At 45.5% G+C, this 14190-nt stretch overlaps 1 protein-coding gene across 1 annotated transcript; it reads left to right on the top strand.

Annotated features, from left to right (window-relative positions):
- Nucleotides 1-8201: 8201 nt before the first annotated feature.
- Nucleotides 8202-11961, top strand: SLC25A4 (solute carrier family 25 member 4). Its single transcript, XM_060136356.1, has 4 exons — nucleotides 8202-8430; nucleotides 9718-10204; nucleotides 10724-10864; nucleotides 11772-11961. Exons 1-4 carry the CDS (start codon nucleotides 8320-8322, stop codon nucleotides 11927-11929), a joined length of 897 nt encoding a protein of 298 aa, XP_059992339.1. The 5' UTR covers nucleotides 8202-8319; the 3' UTR covers nucleotides 11930-11961.
- Nucleotides 11962-14190: the final 2229 nt, after the last annotated feature.

The raw sequence follows: 14190 nt of genomic DNA, 5'->3' as shown, positions 1-14190 counted from the left end.
TCCTGAGGAGCCGAGAGGCGCTGGGCTTGGCGCCCTGGGCTCTGCTAGCCGCCGGGTACGGGTTGCCACGGCAACGGGCCCAGCCCCCAGCACCCTCTTCCGCATCACTTCTCCAGAAGTCCGCGGCAGAGCCCTGGGGCTGAGAGGAGGGATGAACGCAGGAGGCCGACCCACCGCACCCAGGGCTGTGTGTCCGCCGCCCCCAGGCCCGACTTCCCCCCCGGAGGCACCGGGGAGCGGACAGCAGAGCGGGCGCCAGCCTGGCCCTCCGCGACCTCATGGTCGCGCCCCTGCGCCTCGGGGTTGGTGGCCCGGGTTGGGGGACAGCGCTTGAGGCGCCTCCAAACGCAGGGATAGCGGGGTTGCCCGAACTCCAGAAAAAGGCCTAGCAAGAGAGGGTAACTGCAAGAAAGGGGTTAATCTAAAGGTGGCTCCGTTCTTTCTACATTAAGCAAATAACCCCGCTGCTCTCTGGGTAAATCAGCCAACGTGGACCGAGTACTGTACCAGGTGCTGCTCGGAAACGCTAACGCCATCCTAACCGTCTCTGCTTTCTCAAAACAAATTCTGGGGACTTACTGTGTCCCTCTCTACCCAGCTTTTCGGACGAAGAGGTTAGAATAGTTAAACAGATCTACTCTTTACCAGGCCATTCTATTAGCATTTTCCTGCGACGTTTTTTGTATTTTGTTTTGTTTCTCAGCGGAATGGTGGTCGGTGGAGTTAGCGCATGCGTAGCGTTAGCGGGTACGATCAATTATTTTTCCAAAGTGGCTGTGTCGTTTTACATTTCCACAAGCAGTGTATGAGGATTCCAGTTGTTCTGCATTCCTGCCAACGTTTGGCAGTCTGTCTTTTTAAATTTTAGCCTTCTGAGATGTGTGGTGGCATCTCACTGTGGAGTTTTCTTTAGGTTGAATCGTATGAAATTGCTGAAAATTGACTTACAGAAATGGCAATGTTATACGATTGAACCAAATTTGCATTTCCCTGGTGAGTAATGATGTCAAACGCCTTTTCATGTGCTTATTAAACTATGAATATAATCCCTTTAGCGAAGTCTATGTTTCTGTTCAAGTCTTCATCTATTTTTAAATTGGGCAAAGTCTTATTTTCTCTCTGATTTGTGGTTTGTCTTTTCACTCTTATTGGTGTCTTATGGACTGAACCGTATTCTTCCAAAATTCGTATGTTGAAGCCCTAACTCCCAGTACCTCAGATTGTGATCCTATTAGGACATAGAGCCTTCAAAGAGGAAATTAAGTTAGAATAGGGTCATTGTGGTAGGCCCTAATCCAATATGACTGGTGTCCTTATATGAAGGGGAGATTGGAACACAGATACACATAAGAACAACCCCATCACAGAGGAGCGATGTGACCAGGACACAGGCAGCCATCTGCAAGCCAAAGAGAGAGGCCTCGGAAGAAACCAAACCTGCTGACATATTGATTTCGGACTTCTAACCTATAGAATTGTGAGAAAATTAATTTATTGTTTAAACCACCCAGTCTGTGGTATTGATACTCTGTTATGGCATCTTTCACAAACTGATACATGGTATAATAGCTACATGTGATCCCCCCCTAGTGGCCACATTGAATAATATTATGAAATTCAAGCAATTCTTCCAGAGCATCTTACGCACAGCAAGCTGCACATATTTGACCACTGTGTCAGTTCCGAATTAATTTGACGTCAGTGTTTTCTGCAGCAGCAAATAAACTGGCATCACAGTCCAGAGAGATACTCAGTGCCTAAATAGACCAAGAGAGAAAACTTGGCATTCTCAGAACCTGGCAAAACAGTAGCCACCTAAAATAATTAATAACCATTATAGTGTTATTAGCACCTTAATATGTAAGTCGGAAACATATATAATGGTTGACATAGGATATTCATGGTAGATAAATAATGTAAATGGTAACTTTCAAGGACATGAACAAGGAGGACAAATAGAAATTATAAAATAAAATGGCACAAGTAAAAATTTAAAATATGTGTAGTGATTCCCTGGCAACTTCCTGTGAATCTATAATTATTTAAAAATAAAAATTTTAAAATACCAATGGTCACAACAAATGGAAATGGGTCCAAACTCTCCAGCTAAAAGAATAAGAGTATCAACTTAGACATTTTTAAAAAGGGGAACAGAAAATATAAAAGTTTATGGAAAATATACCTCAAATATACAGAATGGTTGAAAGTAAAGGAGTAGAAAAAGATAAACTAGGCAAATACAAACCAAAGAAAAGCAGGTATTTCTCTGTTCATTTAGGGGGTTAAGAATTTAGGGCACAAATATCACTACAGATAAAGAGGACTAAAACTTAATAAAAGTTAAATAATAAAAGTTAAAAGTTAAATTCACCAAGAAGGTATAACAATTCAAATTTTCTTTGCCTTTAAGAACAAAGCCTTAAAACGTATAAAGGAACATTTGTCACAACTACAGGAGAAATTGACAAATCCACCACTGAAGTGGCTATGATTTTCAATGGCGGGCACACATTAGAGACAATCATATTTCTGCTAGTATATTTACTCCTACTTTATATGATGAAATCCTATGTACCCACATTTCATAGTGCTACACCAAAGTTAAGGTGGGTTCCAGGTGCTCCATTATTGAAAAATTTAAGAACTAGTACACCAGACAGAAAGAGAAAGACAAATACCATATGATATCACTTATATGTGGAATCTAAAATAAGACACAAATGAACTCATCTACAAAATAGAAACAGACTCACAGACATAGAGAACAGACTTGTGGTTGCCAAGAGGAAGGGGAGATGGGGGAGGGATGGTTTGAGAGTTTGGGGTTAGGGTATGCAAACTATTGTATATAGAATGGATAAACAACCAGGTACTACTGTGTAGGACAGGGAACTATATTCAATATCCTGAGATAAACCATAATGGAATATAAAAAAGAATATATATATATATATATATATCTGAATCACTTTGCTGTACAGCAGAAATTAACACAACATTGTAAATCAACTATACTTCAATAAAAATAAATAAATAAAACATCATATAGCTTCACTGTAAAAATAAAACTAGTGCACTAGAAATTGAAGCTTGATATTTCCCTACTCATTTAAAAAACATTTATTGAACAACTATTGTGTTTAATACATCATGGAGCTTGTATGTTAAACGAGTCAGTTACTGTGCCTATTTAGTTTAGCCATTTAATAGAAATGCAAAAGTTGGAGTCTCACAGAGATTTATAGAGTAAACTGCCCTGACGGCCCTCCCTCTCAACACTCCCTCCCTCTGTCTCTCCTTCTCAATTAAGTCTGCATCTCCTTCTTAAAGAAATGTGCTTGACAGAATGAGCAATGGTGGTTTCCGAAACTGTGATATGCCTTTAGTATATTGTTTTTTTTAATTAAGAAAATACTACAGCAAGTACAAATACTGCCCCACAAACTCAACTGTGCAAAGCAATTTAATTTCTATGAAGAGGCTCTCTTTTGCCAAGTGGTAGAAACAGTTTGGGTCCCCTTTTTCTCTCCACCGCTTTCCGGTGGATTCCATCTACATTCCAGGGATGTCTGTAGCACTAAGTCTGGGGAGGAAGGGCACGTGGTCTGGATCACCTGCCAGGTCCTCCCTTATTCCCTTCTGGTCTTCAGTCATTGCCACGCCAAGGTCACGCCTGACACTTGCCTCATTTCCAGCCACAGGGCTCTTCAGGTCGGTTTTGCCCTCGGCTGACTTTGGTGTCCTTGGTTACAGAATGGTATTCTGGTGCTCTCACGCCACACAGGGGCAGGAGGAATGTAATGGGTTTTTCTAGGGTCCTTCACCTGAGCAGGCAGGTGCCTGGGATTTGTTCTGTTCCCTTTCATGCTGGATGAACTCTGCAAGGCTGTCTCTGACTGTGTCCTAAACCACCACCCAGCCGTGTCTCCCTGGCTTCTCACAGCCTCTCTGGGCTTGGGAGAGTACAGGGCCCCGTCTCCTGAAGACCCAAACGAACATATCACTCCTTGCTTTCTCTCTAACTCTCTTCCTTTCACCGCAGGTTTGGGAAAACTTGAGGTAATCTTTGAAAGGGTGGGCTGGGCAGGAAGTTCTGCTTTCCCTCAGGTATTCTAGCAAATCTCCTGTGTAGATGTGAATTCTTTCTCTTCCTTTGGAAATTCGAATGCCAAGAATAGACTGTTTATTTTCTTTGCTTTCTGAATGTTTTCTTTTTCTGAGGCCATGACACAGAATGTCTAGCTGACTGAAAAAGGAAGGGTCATGGGGTAAAAGCAAGCCTACGGGGGAAAAGACTTCCTATATTAAAATAGCAACATATTGTTATTCAACAGTACAGATGAGCAAAAATGGACTCTTGGATAACATTTATTAAACACTGATTTAAATAATAACAGGAATAAAGCAAGTATTTAAAAAAAGCAATTCTAGGATAAAGAAACACTAAATACTGGGGAAGCCAGTTCGAAATGTACAACACTTACCAGTCAGGACAACTCCAGGTGAGTATTGGTTTTATTCATAAGGGCTGTAGTTCAGTGAAATCAGAAGCCCATAAATCATGAAGGGTGGACGGTTATGATCAGAAGACATTATTACACATCCATAAAAATGAGCTTGACTGTATTACAGAAGACTGAAAATGCTTACTGGGGTCGCGGATGAAGTAAAGAGCAGGTACTAAGATTGGGTGGGAGAGAAGAGGTTATGGGTCTCTTTAGGAAGGGGGTGTCCAACTCTGTGAGTGGGGGACAGGCTGCAGAGGCTGAAAGCTTGCAGGCTCCTCCCACCAGCAACTGCTGAGCCCACTTCTCCAGGGAGGAGGGACTTCTGGGAGAAGAAATCCCTTTGACCATCTTTTTGATGATTCAGGGGCTCCTCTGCCCCAGAAATCACCTCCTTTAAATAATAATGCCTAAGATCCTTCTAACAAAACTTTTGTGTCCTAAGCGTTCCTAAAATAAAAATACAAGTTCTGACTCAGGTAGCACATTGAAAGTCACTCACCTGGAAGTACAACCACAGGCCTACTTGGACCCTTGTCTCACCACCTTGGAACACCCTTATAGACAGCACAAGTATGTCTGTTCCTGCCATGTGAGCTTCTCTAGGGCAGCACTCTTACCTTTCTGATTTTTGTATCACCAGTGCCCAACAGTGTTTGGTGTCTAGAGTAGGCATGCAATAATGCTTGTTGAAAGATGAAAAGGAAATGAATGAATGAATGGTGAGTGAATGGTTCAGATCATTTCTATTTTGATGGATAAAGGAAGGAGGAGAGTGGATACCCAAGGAGTTGATCACTAAAGGGTAAGCAGTTTCTACAATGAATAAATAGGTTAAAAAGAAGACAGATTTTGTAGTTGCATAATTTTCTTGGCATGAGCTAAGTAGGAGCTGGTAGTTGGAGTGTTTTGCATGAATACACATGATTTCTGAAGGCATGTGATGTGTGTGTGCCCTTTAAAAAGGACTTTACTATTAAGACACTTTCTTATAAAGAATTTGTTAATTAAGGTATCGTTCTAATTAATTAAGCTGCCCCAAGCGAGAACTGTGGAGAAATATAGCATTTGTTTTGTTTCGTCTTTTGGAAACGATGCATCAATGCATGAAAATGAATGCGTCTACTTCAATCTTTGACTGAAATTCAGCAATTCATGTATGGTCTTATATGATCAAAAAATAAATTTTCAGAATTCATTCCTCTTTGTTTAAGGCCGGAGTTTACCACATGAACAAATAGTAATAGTGTGTTCTACTTCGTTGCAGTTTTAGAGGTACACCTACACGCAGGCAGTGCATTATCCCCACCATCACCAAGTCCTTAAGTGTTTTTTGTTTTTTGTTTAAATTTCTTGTGCCTTTTTCTCTTTAGCAGCTCCCGTTCTCTAGTCCCAATTTGGTAAAAAGAGACTAATTCTTTAAAAGCTGCCACTAAAATCCCAAAACCCACTCAACACACTACTCTCATTTCTACATAGCCCTCCCCCCATCCCACCCCAGTCTCCAGGACACCATGCCACATTTGAAAGCAGAGTTTTCTCTCTTATCTCAGATGCCTTGTCCATCCTCAGGCTGGCAGAAAGCCACCAAGTACTGGGATTGGCAGGCAGGCGCATGTTCTACTGAGCGCCATTTTCACCCCTGCCTGTGTAAGTGATACCCAGATCTTGTGATCACAGACAGCCCATGCTCCTGGGGGCATCTGAGGCCTCTCCTTTCTGAGAAAGCCCATGGGGGGAGAGGACAGTGTGCAGATGTCCACGGAAAACCTCTTGTCAAGGATTCCAGCTACAGCTCCTCTGACGTGACAGGATAATTGGACAGGAGCCAAGGAGAGATATGATATCTCCCACTTAGGAAATACTAAAAATTCTGATTGGTAAAATTAAGTGTAACAAAGATGATAAAACTTCCTGAATTAATATAAGTTAATATTTAACTTAAATGTCTGTTTAAAAAAACTTGTGATGTTTAAATAACTGAACAGCTCGACAGTAAAAATAAATCCAGGCATATAGGCAGACAAAACTTTTGTTTGTTTGTTTGGCCACATCTCACAGCTTGTGGGATCTTAGTTCCCCAACCAGGGATTGAACCTGGGCCCCAGCAGTGAAAGCACGGAGTCCTAACCACTGGACCACCAGGGAATTCCCAATTTTTTGAGTTTTAAGAGGTTGTGGACTTTTCTGTTTATGCTGAATCCTTGACCTTCTGCCTGCTCTGACCTCTCACCTGGATTTCTGGACTCTAGTCTTCTCCAACCTCAGATAAATGCGTACCCTTTGTGGTCCTGGCACCCAACTACGTGACCTCAGCTCTACTGAAGCCTCCAAACCCAGAGTGACACAAAGCTGCAGCTCACTCAATGCCTAACATGATATCTGTCTGCACTCAACAGCAAGCTTGTGAAAAAAGTGAATAAACTTTGTCCAGTGTACAAACGAACATTAACAAACATGGCAAGAGAACTGGAGAGTGTGAAGAGTTTAGAGCAATCATTCTAGGGGAAGGAACAGCTGTATTTGAAAACCTGTATGATCATATGAACTGTCTAGAAAAAATGTTAAGGAAAATCAAAGCTCATAGTAATATATTTTCTTAAAAAATACTCCACACATTAATTGCAATCCTTTCCTAGGACTAGATAGCATATATCTCCCCCACCCCAGGTGTCTATTAAGAAGAGGCAAATACAGTCAAGGATTCGACCTTCTCTTACTTGACATCCCGGTCACCCAGCTACTCCAATGGGAAGGGTAACAGCACTGACCCTCAGAAAGCCGCCAGCTGCCTGAGAACATTCCGCCCAGAATATGTGCTGAGATTCCATTGAGAGCAGGGTGGAACATCAAGCCCTTAAGGGATTTAAAAAAAACAAAAAACAAAAAACAAAAAAACGTATCCTGTATCCTATAAGGTCCTTGGGGCTATGTATCCTGGGGTTACAGGCTGACCCAAGAGAAAAACAGCACACACACACACAACTTGCTAAAATATTGCTTAAAGTATTCACCTAGTGGCCCCCTGCACTCGGCCTGTCCTGGTGGCGCAGAGCCCCCGGCACGGAAACATTTGAGAGCAGAATGAAGGACTGAACGATTGAATGGTGAAAAGAGGGGAATCAGCGGGTTGCCAAATTAGATGAAGCAACCATAGCATCAAGTGACGTTAGTGTATTTATTTTGGCGGATCTTATCTGTGAACGCACACAACTCTTTAGAGGCCCACATCCAAGCAGGGAGCTCTGGTGAGGGACACAGTTACAAGGAAGAAGAAGAAAAAGTAGCATTTCAGGCCTTGGCCAGGGGCGGGTCGCGGGCAGGCCCGAGGCTAAAGCGAGTTGGGCTGGAGGCTGCAGGTCCTGTGTCTGAGTCCAGGTAAGGCCCGGGACTAAGCCTCCTTGTGCTATAAATACAGCGGCCCACATGCTGCACAGACACGGTGTTCCCTCTGCTCGTGGGACAGATAACGTGAATTCGCCCTTTAAACGTCCCAAGTAAAGGCACAGTACCCGGCCCACCCCTGCCTCCCGGAAGCGCCTTCGCCCCCTTTGCCCTCTGCAGAGGAGGGGGCTGGCAGGGGTGGGGTGGGGTTCCGCGCACCTGTCCAGCCAATGCGCGGGGCGCGCACGGCCCCGGGGTCCCTACTCCTCTCGCGAGAGGCTGGGCGGGGCATATAAGGCCGGCTGCGGGGGGGCGGGGGCACGATCGGCCCCTTCGCGTCGCGCAGGGACAGAGCCGGGGACTCTGTGCCTGGCCAGGCGAAGAGAGCGAGAGCGCGGCTCCCGGAGGCGGTGTGCGCCCGGCTGTCACCATGAGCGACCAGGCTTTGAGCTTCTTGAAGGACTTCTTGGCTGGCGGCGTCGCCGCTGCCATCTCCAAGACCGCGGTTGCCCCCATCGAGAGGGTCAAACTGCTGCTGCAGGTGGAGACCGAGCGGGCGCGAGCGCGGCGAGCTGGGCGCGGGGCGGGGCGCGCGGAGCCCGGGCGAGCTGCGGGGCGAGGGGAAGCGGGGCGCCGCCGAAAATCCGCTGTAGGCCTGGGCCCGGCGCGCGGCCTGCGAGAAGGGGAAGGTGCCCTCTACTCAGAGTCAGGTCCAGCGTCAGTCAGTAGCGGGTTCCCGGTGTCGGGTGGCGCCCCGCGTGCGGGTGTCTATATATGGAAACCCACCCGGAGTAGGTTGCAGCCAGCCAGATCCTGCTCGGGGACAGCGCGGACACTCAGGCTTCTTGGGTCGGCCTCACCTCTTGATTTTCAAAGCCCCTTGCATCCTCTTACCTGCATCCACCTTTTACAATAAAAACATCAAAATAATAATTATTACTCGAGATTATTACGATGTCCCATGCGCTGTGCTGTAGGCTGACATATCTATTATTCATTCATCTTTGTATGACCTCTGTAAGGTAGGTATTATTTTTCCCCATTTTGCACATAAAGAGATTTTGAGAGACTAAGAAACAATTTTCAGAATAAACTTAGATCGCTTTACTCATCCTTTCCCCAAATCCTTTCCTCCCCAGCCTGGTCTCTGAATGGTTTGTTCTCATCATCCCATGTATCCTTTTTTTTTTTCACTTGCCCAAAAGGCAAGGGTCCCTCCAATGAGGAATTGGGCGTTTTCAATTTGGGAGTCAAAATGATCAGTAACAAGAAAAACCCCAACAAATTGCCCACGGCAACAAACCCCTCAATAATTAATTACTTGGATAATCCTCTTGAAAAATTTCAGGCTTGAGTGCCTAGTGGATTCCTTCTCCTGCTGTTAGAACATCTACTACTCAGAGATCCTGGTCTCCGGGGAGACTAGAGAGAGACTGAGGAATTCTCATCTCCTGCCGATCATGTCTGTCAAATCAGAGCAGGTGTCCTTTGGGGCAAGGATCTTTAATCATTTCTATCTCCCAGTAAGCCCCTAGTATAGTTCCGGCACCTACGGAAAAATGCAACAAATAAATGACTCCCTTTATGTAATCAAATCGTCCTTTCTGTTTATTTGGAGCAGAAACTTTTCTCCCAAATGCCCTGATAATTGAGGCAAAATTGGGTTTGGGGGGCGCATTATCCAAGTAGCTAACACATTTACTCAGTATTCATTTGATTTCCCCATACTTTTTAAACAAGGAAATCCAGGAAGTGCAAACCTTGTTCTCCTGTCATCTTTCCTTCTCTTTGCCCTGCCTGTCCTCCACCACCCTCCTCCCCTCCACAGGTCCAGCATGCCAGCCAACAGATCAGTGCTGAGAAGCAATACAAAGGGATCATTGATTGCGTGGTGAGAATCCCCAAGGAGCAGGGCGTTCTCTCCTTCTGGAGGGGTAACCTGGCCAACGTGATCCGTTACTTCCCCACCCAAGCTCTCAACTTCGCCTTCAAGGACAAGTACAAGCAGATCTTCCTGGGGGGCGTGGACCGGCATAAGCAGTTCTGGCGCTACTTTGCCGGTAACCTGGCTTCCGGTGGGGCAGCTGGGGCCACCTCTCTCTGCTTTGTCTACCCGCTGGACTTTGCTAGGACCAGATTGGCCGCCGACGTGGGCAAGGGTGCTGCCCAGCGTGAGTTCACTGGTCTGGGCAACTGTCTCACCAAGATCTTCAAGTCTGATGGCCTGCGGGGTCTCTACCAGGGTTTCAATGTCTCTGTCCAGGGCATCATTATCTACAGAGCCGCCTACTTTGGAGTCTATGACACGGCCAAGGGTGAGAGAAGGGCATCAGGGGGTGCAGGGCGGGGAGGAGGGTGTGTGCAGAGAGGATCCTGAGAGATCTCTGATAAAGGACTTTGTATTTGTTAATCTTGTTTGTCCCTTGCCCTGGCCTAAACTGAGGCTTCTCAGTGAGGAGGTGTTGAGGCGTGGATCAATAGCTGGGGGATTCTCCTTGTCCTCTGCTGAAATAAACTGGCCTTGAGTTATTCGGCGGGGACGCATGAAGGGGGAGCCCAGCTCCCTCTATCAGTTGCCAAGTTTAACTTGGAGCCACTTCAACATGCCCTGTGCACTGCGCACAGCTCTGGCTTTGAGGATCCAGGGAGTGTGCCACCAACTTTTGTTGGCTGCCTGGTTACTCATGAGGCACCCCACGAAGGGCAGACTCTTCTGGAAGGGTAGGGCATGGAGTTGGAGGTGTGGTGGCCTGTTCTCCATCCCCACCTGCTTTTTGCTCAGCTGCTCAGAGGAATCATGTCATGGTCATTTGGTTTCTTGGCTCTTCCCACAGGGATGTTGCCTGACCCCAAGAATGTGCACATTATCGTGAGCTGGATGATTGCCCAGACTGTGACGGCGGTCGCAGGGCTGGTGTCCTACCCTTTTGACACTGTCCGCCGTAGAATGATGATGCAGTCTGGTCGGAAAGGGGGTAAGCCTGAATCTTATTTTTCTGAATCTTATTTTTCTGCTCAAGGAGAATACTAGTCAGTGCTCGTTTCAGCCTTCACTATTCTAAGTTGTTAAAATTGTGCTAAGAATTTAGGAAAGAAAGATGATAATGAATCCTCCCCAACATTGTCAACTATTCCTTTAAAAAAAGATATTTTATTTTTATCAAAGAAATGATAACACCAAAAACGGGATATTTAGAAGTGAACTTAACTAGGTATCTAGCATCATAGAGGCCTTAGGCTCTTTTCCCTTAGAGCCTGGGTGCAGAAACAAGGGGAAAGAATTGAAGTAGTGAGCTAGTTTATTTAAAAATACTTCTTCTCTTATCTAGTTATTACAAGTATTATTGGGGAGGGTGATTTAACTGGGGGAGAGATGGCCTGAAGCAGTCTGTTGCGATAGGAAACGTTTTGGCTTCCATAGGTTGAAACATATGAAATTGCCATGTTTACAGTAAAAAAACATCGAATGTTGGCCGTTTCTTATGGTTCAACCTAATAATTACATCTCTTATTTTAACCTTAGGCAGTACAATCTGAGATTAGGCCTCAGTTTTCTCATCCATAACGAAGGGGACCACCCAGCTTAATACTTCCGCTTCACCCAGCTCCCTTCCTGTTTCTCTGTTTGACTTCTGTGAATTAGCTGGTTCATCACCCCAGTTCTTCAGTTGATCTTGAGTTGAGCTGAAGTAGGAATCACCAGAGACCCCCGCCTCAGCAGTTATGCAGGGGGAGGGGACGTCCCGTTGAATGTGCATAGAGCTGGGCGGAAGGCTCAAAGTGACCTTTATAACACTGATGACTATGTGGGCAGATGTCTTTTGGAGGAAAAGTCTCTTTCCCCCAGACTTATGGAGCCCTTACCAACATTTGTTTCCACAGCGGATATTATGTACTCTGGGACAGTGGACTGCTGGAGGAAGATTGCAAAAGACGAAGGACCCAAGGCTTTCTTCAAAGGCGCCTGGTCCAATGTGTTGAGAGGCATGGGCGGTGCTTTTGTATTGGTATTGTATGATGAGATCAAAAAATATGTCTGATGTAATTAAAACTCAAGTTCATTGGTTCCAGATCCATTGTGTGGTTTAATAGACTCTTCCTAGGGGAAGTAAAAAGAAAGATCTGGGATGAAACCAGATTGAAAGGAATACCTCAGGAAAAAAAAAAAAAAGGCTTCATTGAGTATTCATTAAACCACAAATGTATTTTGTATTTATTTTACATTTAAATTCCCACAGCAAATAGAAAAGAACTTATCATACTTATATAATTAACTGAAGACACAATAATGAATAACTGAAGGTGAAATGTCAGTAAAGACCACTTAATGCACGATATTTTACTGAATTCTTCTTAACTGCCAAATGGATTAAAATCATAAGACCATCCATCTTATTTTCTAGCATGACTCATTTATAACTCCGTGGCCAAGCTTCTAAATGTCAGATATTATACTGTGTATCATGTGAGCACCTACAGGGCTTAAAGTTCTGGTTTTCAAACTGAAATAGGTTATGCCGTCTCTTCACCTTACCTCCTACGATGCTGCTGTAGACTCCTAGTGGTAACACGGATCGTAGCTTCTATAATCTTACTTTATGCACTTTCATACTGTCTTCAGGAACTCTGAGGTTCCACTAAAAGCTTTAAATCACAGTTTGAAGAGCTTTGCATAATTAGGAAGTGCTCTGTATTTGTGCCTTTAGAGAATTGTGATGCTTGGAATTTTATGACCGGTAGACAGTATTCACTGAAAATCAGTTAGCAAGCTGGTATTTAATGCCTGTTAGGTCCTGTGGAAGATACAAAAAGGCAGGAGCCTATTCTGAAAAAAGCTTAAGTGGGGTTAGGAGAGAGGAGTGACATGGCATTGTTCGATAATGTAACGTTCAATACAGTGAATCCTGGCTGGGTAGGGACTAGAAGCCGGGAGATGAACTGGTGGGGCGGGGGGGTGGGGTGGTAGAAGGTGGGCCTTGAAAGAAAATAACTAGATTTAAATACGTGGGTATAGAAAGTATCTGCCAGCACTTCTTTTCAGCAACAATTTATAAAGACCTAGAGGAAAAGGCAGTTTTGGATTTGGCTCTCATAAACCTGTTTGCGAGAGGAAAGGAAGCATTACTGGTGCAGAAGAGCATGCGGTTCATATGGCCCTTGCTGGGAGTGACCTGGAGGAAACAAGTCCCCACCTGCTGGCGAAGCCTGGAGGGCAGGCACGTGTCTTTTGTGGTTCTCCTGACAGGTGGTTGAAGGGCATCTCGGTACCCTCTGTGTTTTTGTTTTTGTTTTTGGCTGCAGGACCTTAGTTCCCCGACAAGGGATTGAACCCAGGCCATGGCAGTGAAAGCGCAGCGTCCTGACCACTGGACCGCCAGGGAAGTCCCGGTACCCTCTGTTCTTTACCCTTCTTCCCAATCTCTTCTCCTTACTCCCGCCTCCCCGGTAAAAAATCGGCTGCCTCATTTCACTCTAGTAACTAAGGTCTGTGTTTGGCCACCTCCAAGGTTACATCCTTCCTAATCTAGCAGTTGTCTCTGCCGCTGGAAAAGGCCAGAGAGCTCAAAAGAAAGTCTCTTAAGGCCATCTCGAGGCCAGGCCACAAACGCTGGCTGTTAGGCGCCTTCTGGATACCTTGTCCTCATTGGCTTTCCAATGCTAAGGATGATAGAAACGGCCCAAGTTCTGATGGAGAGAAAAGAAAAGCAGGGCAGGCTAGGAGGACAAATACTTTTGTGAAGTATATCTCAAAGTAAGGCCAGCCCTTTGAGTATTTTCAAGCCTAAGAGTTAGCCGGGGGTGCGGGATGTGGGGTATGAGAAGCAGGTGGGCCGTGTGAGCAGTGAGTGAACAGCAGGCCCTCCCTGGCAGGAGCGGGAAGTGGAGAAGGGGACTGAACCTTTATTAGTGTCACTATCCCCCTTCTGCACGTGACCCAGACGTTGGCCTCCTCCATCCCTGTGAGTGTTATCCCTGAGGCATCGGGAGCGGAGATTTGTGTAAGGAGCCTGTGGAATCCGTCCTCAGCCCAGCTCCTGAGCACACCCAGAACCCCCAGACCCCTCAGCCTCTGACAGGCAGTATCTCTGCTTACTGTCCTAGCTCTGCAGTCTTCTCACCGTGCAGAGCTGTCAGGCTTGAAGGTCTGGAGGGTTGGGAAGTGTTTAAAGTAACAGCTGGGAATGGAGTGTCCTGCCCCCAGGGATTCCTCACTAGCCCTCTTTCCTGCAGAGCTCTCTCCCTAAATGCACCCCTTCTTTTACTAGCACCCCCAATAAGCCCTTTTCATTTTTTATGGATA

This window comes from Lagenorhynchus albirostris, chromosome 21 (genome assembly GCF_949774975.1).
Source record: "Lagenorhynchus albirostris chromosome 21, mLagAlb1.1, whole genome shotgun sequence".
NCBI lineage: Eukaryota > Metazoa > Chordata > Mammalia > Artiodactyla > Delphinidae > Lagenorhynchus > Lagenorhynchus albirostris.
The sequence above is the reverse complement of the archived record's forward strand: the minus strand, read 5'-3'. Positions and strand labels throughout refer to the sequence as shown.

Excerpts from the sequence above, each read along its gene's own strand:
- SLC25A4 (XM_060136356.1), top strand. The coding sequence starts at position 8,320 with ATGAGCGACCAGGCTTTGAGCTTCTTGAAGGACTTCTTGGCTGGCGGC. Across the intron at positions 8,431-9,717 it reads GGGTCAAACTGCTGCTGCAG|GTCCAGCATGCCAGCCAACA; the intron begins GTGGAGACCGAG and ends TCCCCTCCACAG. Across the intron at positions 10,865-11,771 it reads GCAGTCTGGTCGGAAAGGGG|CGGATATTATGTACTCTGGG; the intron begins GTAAGCCTGAAT and ends TTGTTTCCACAG.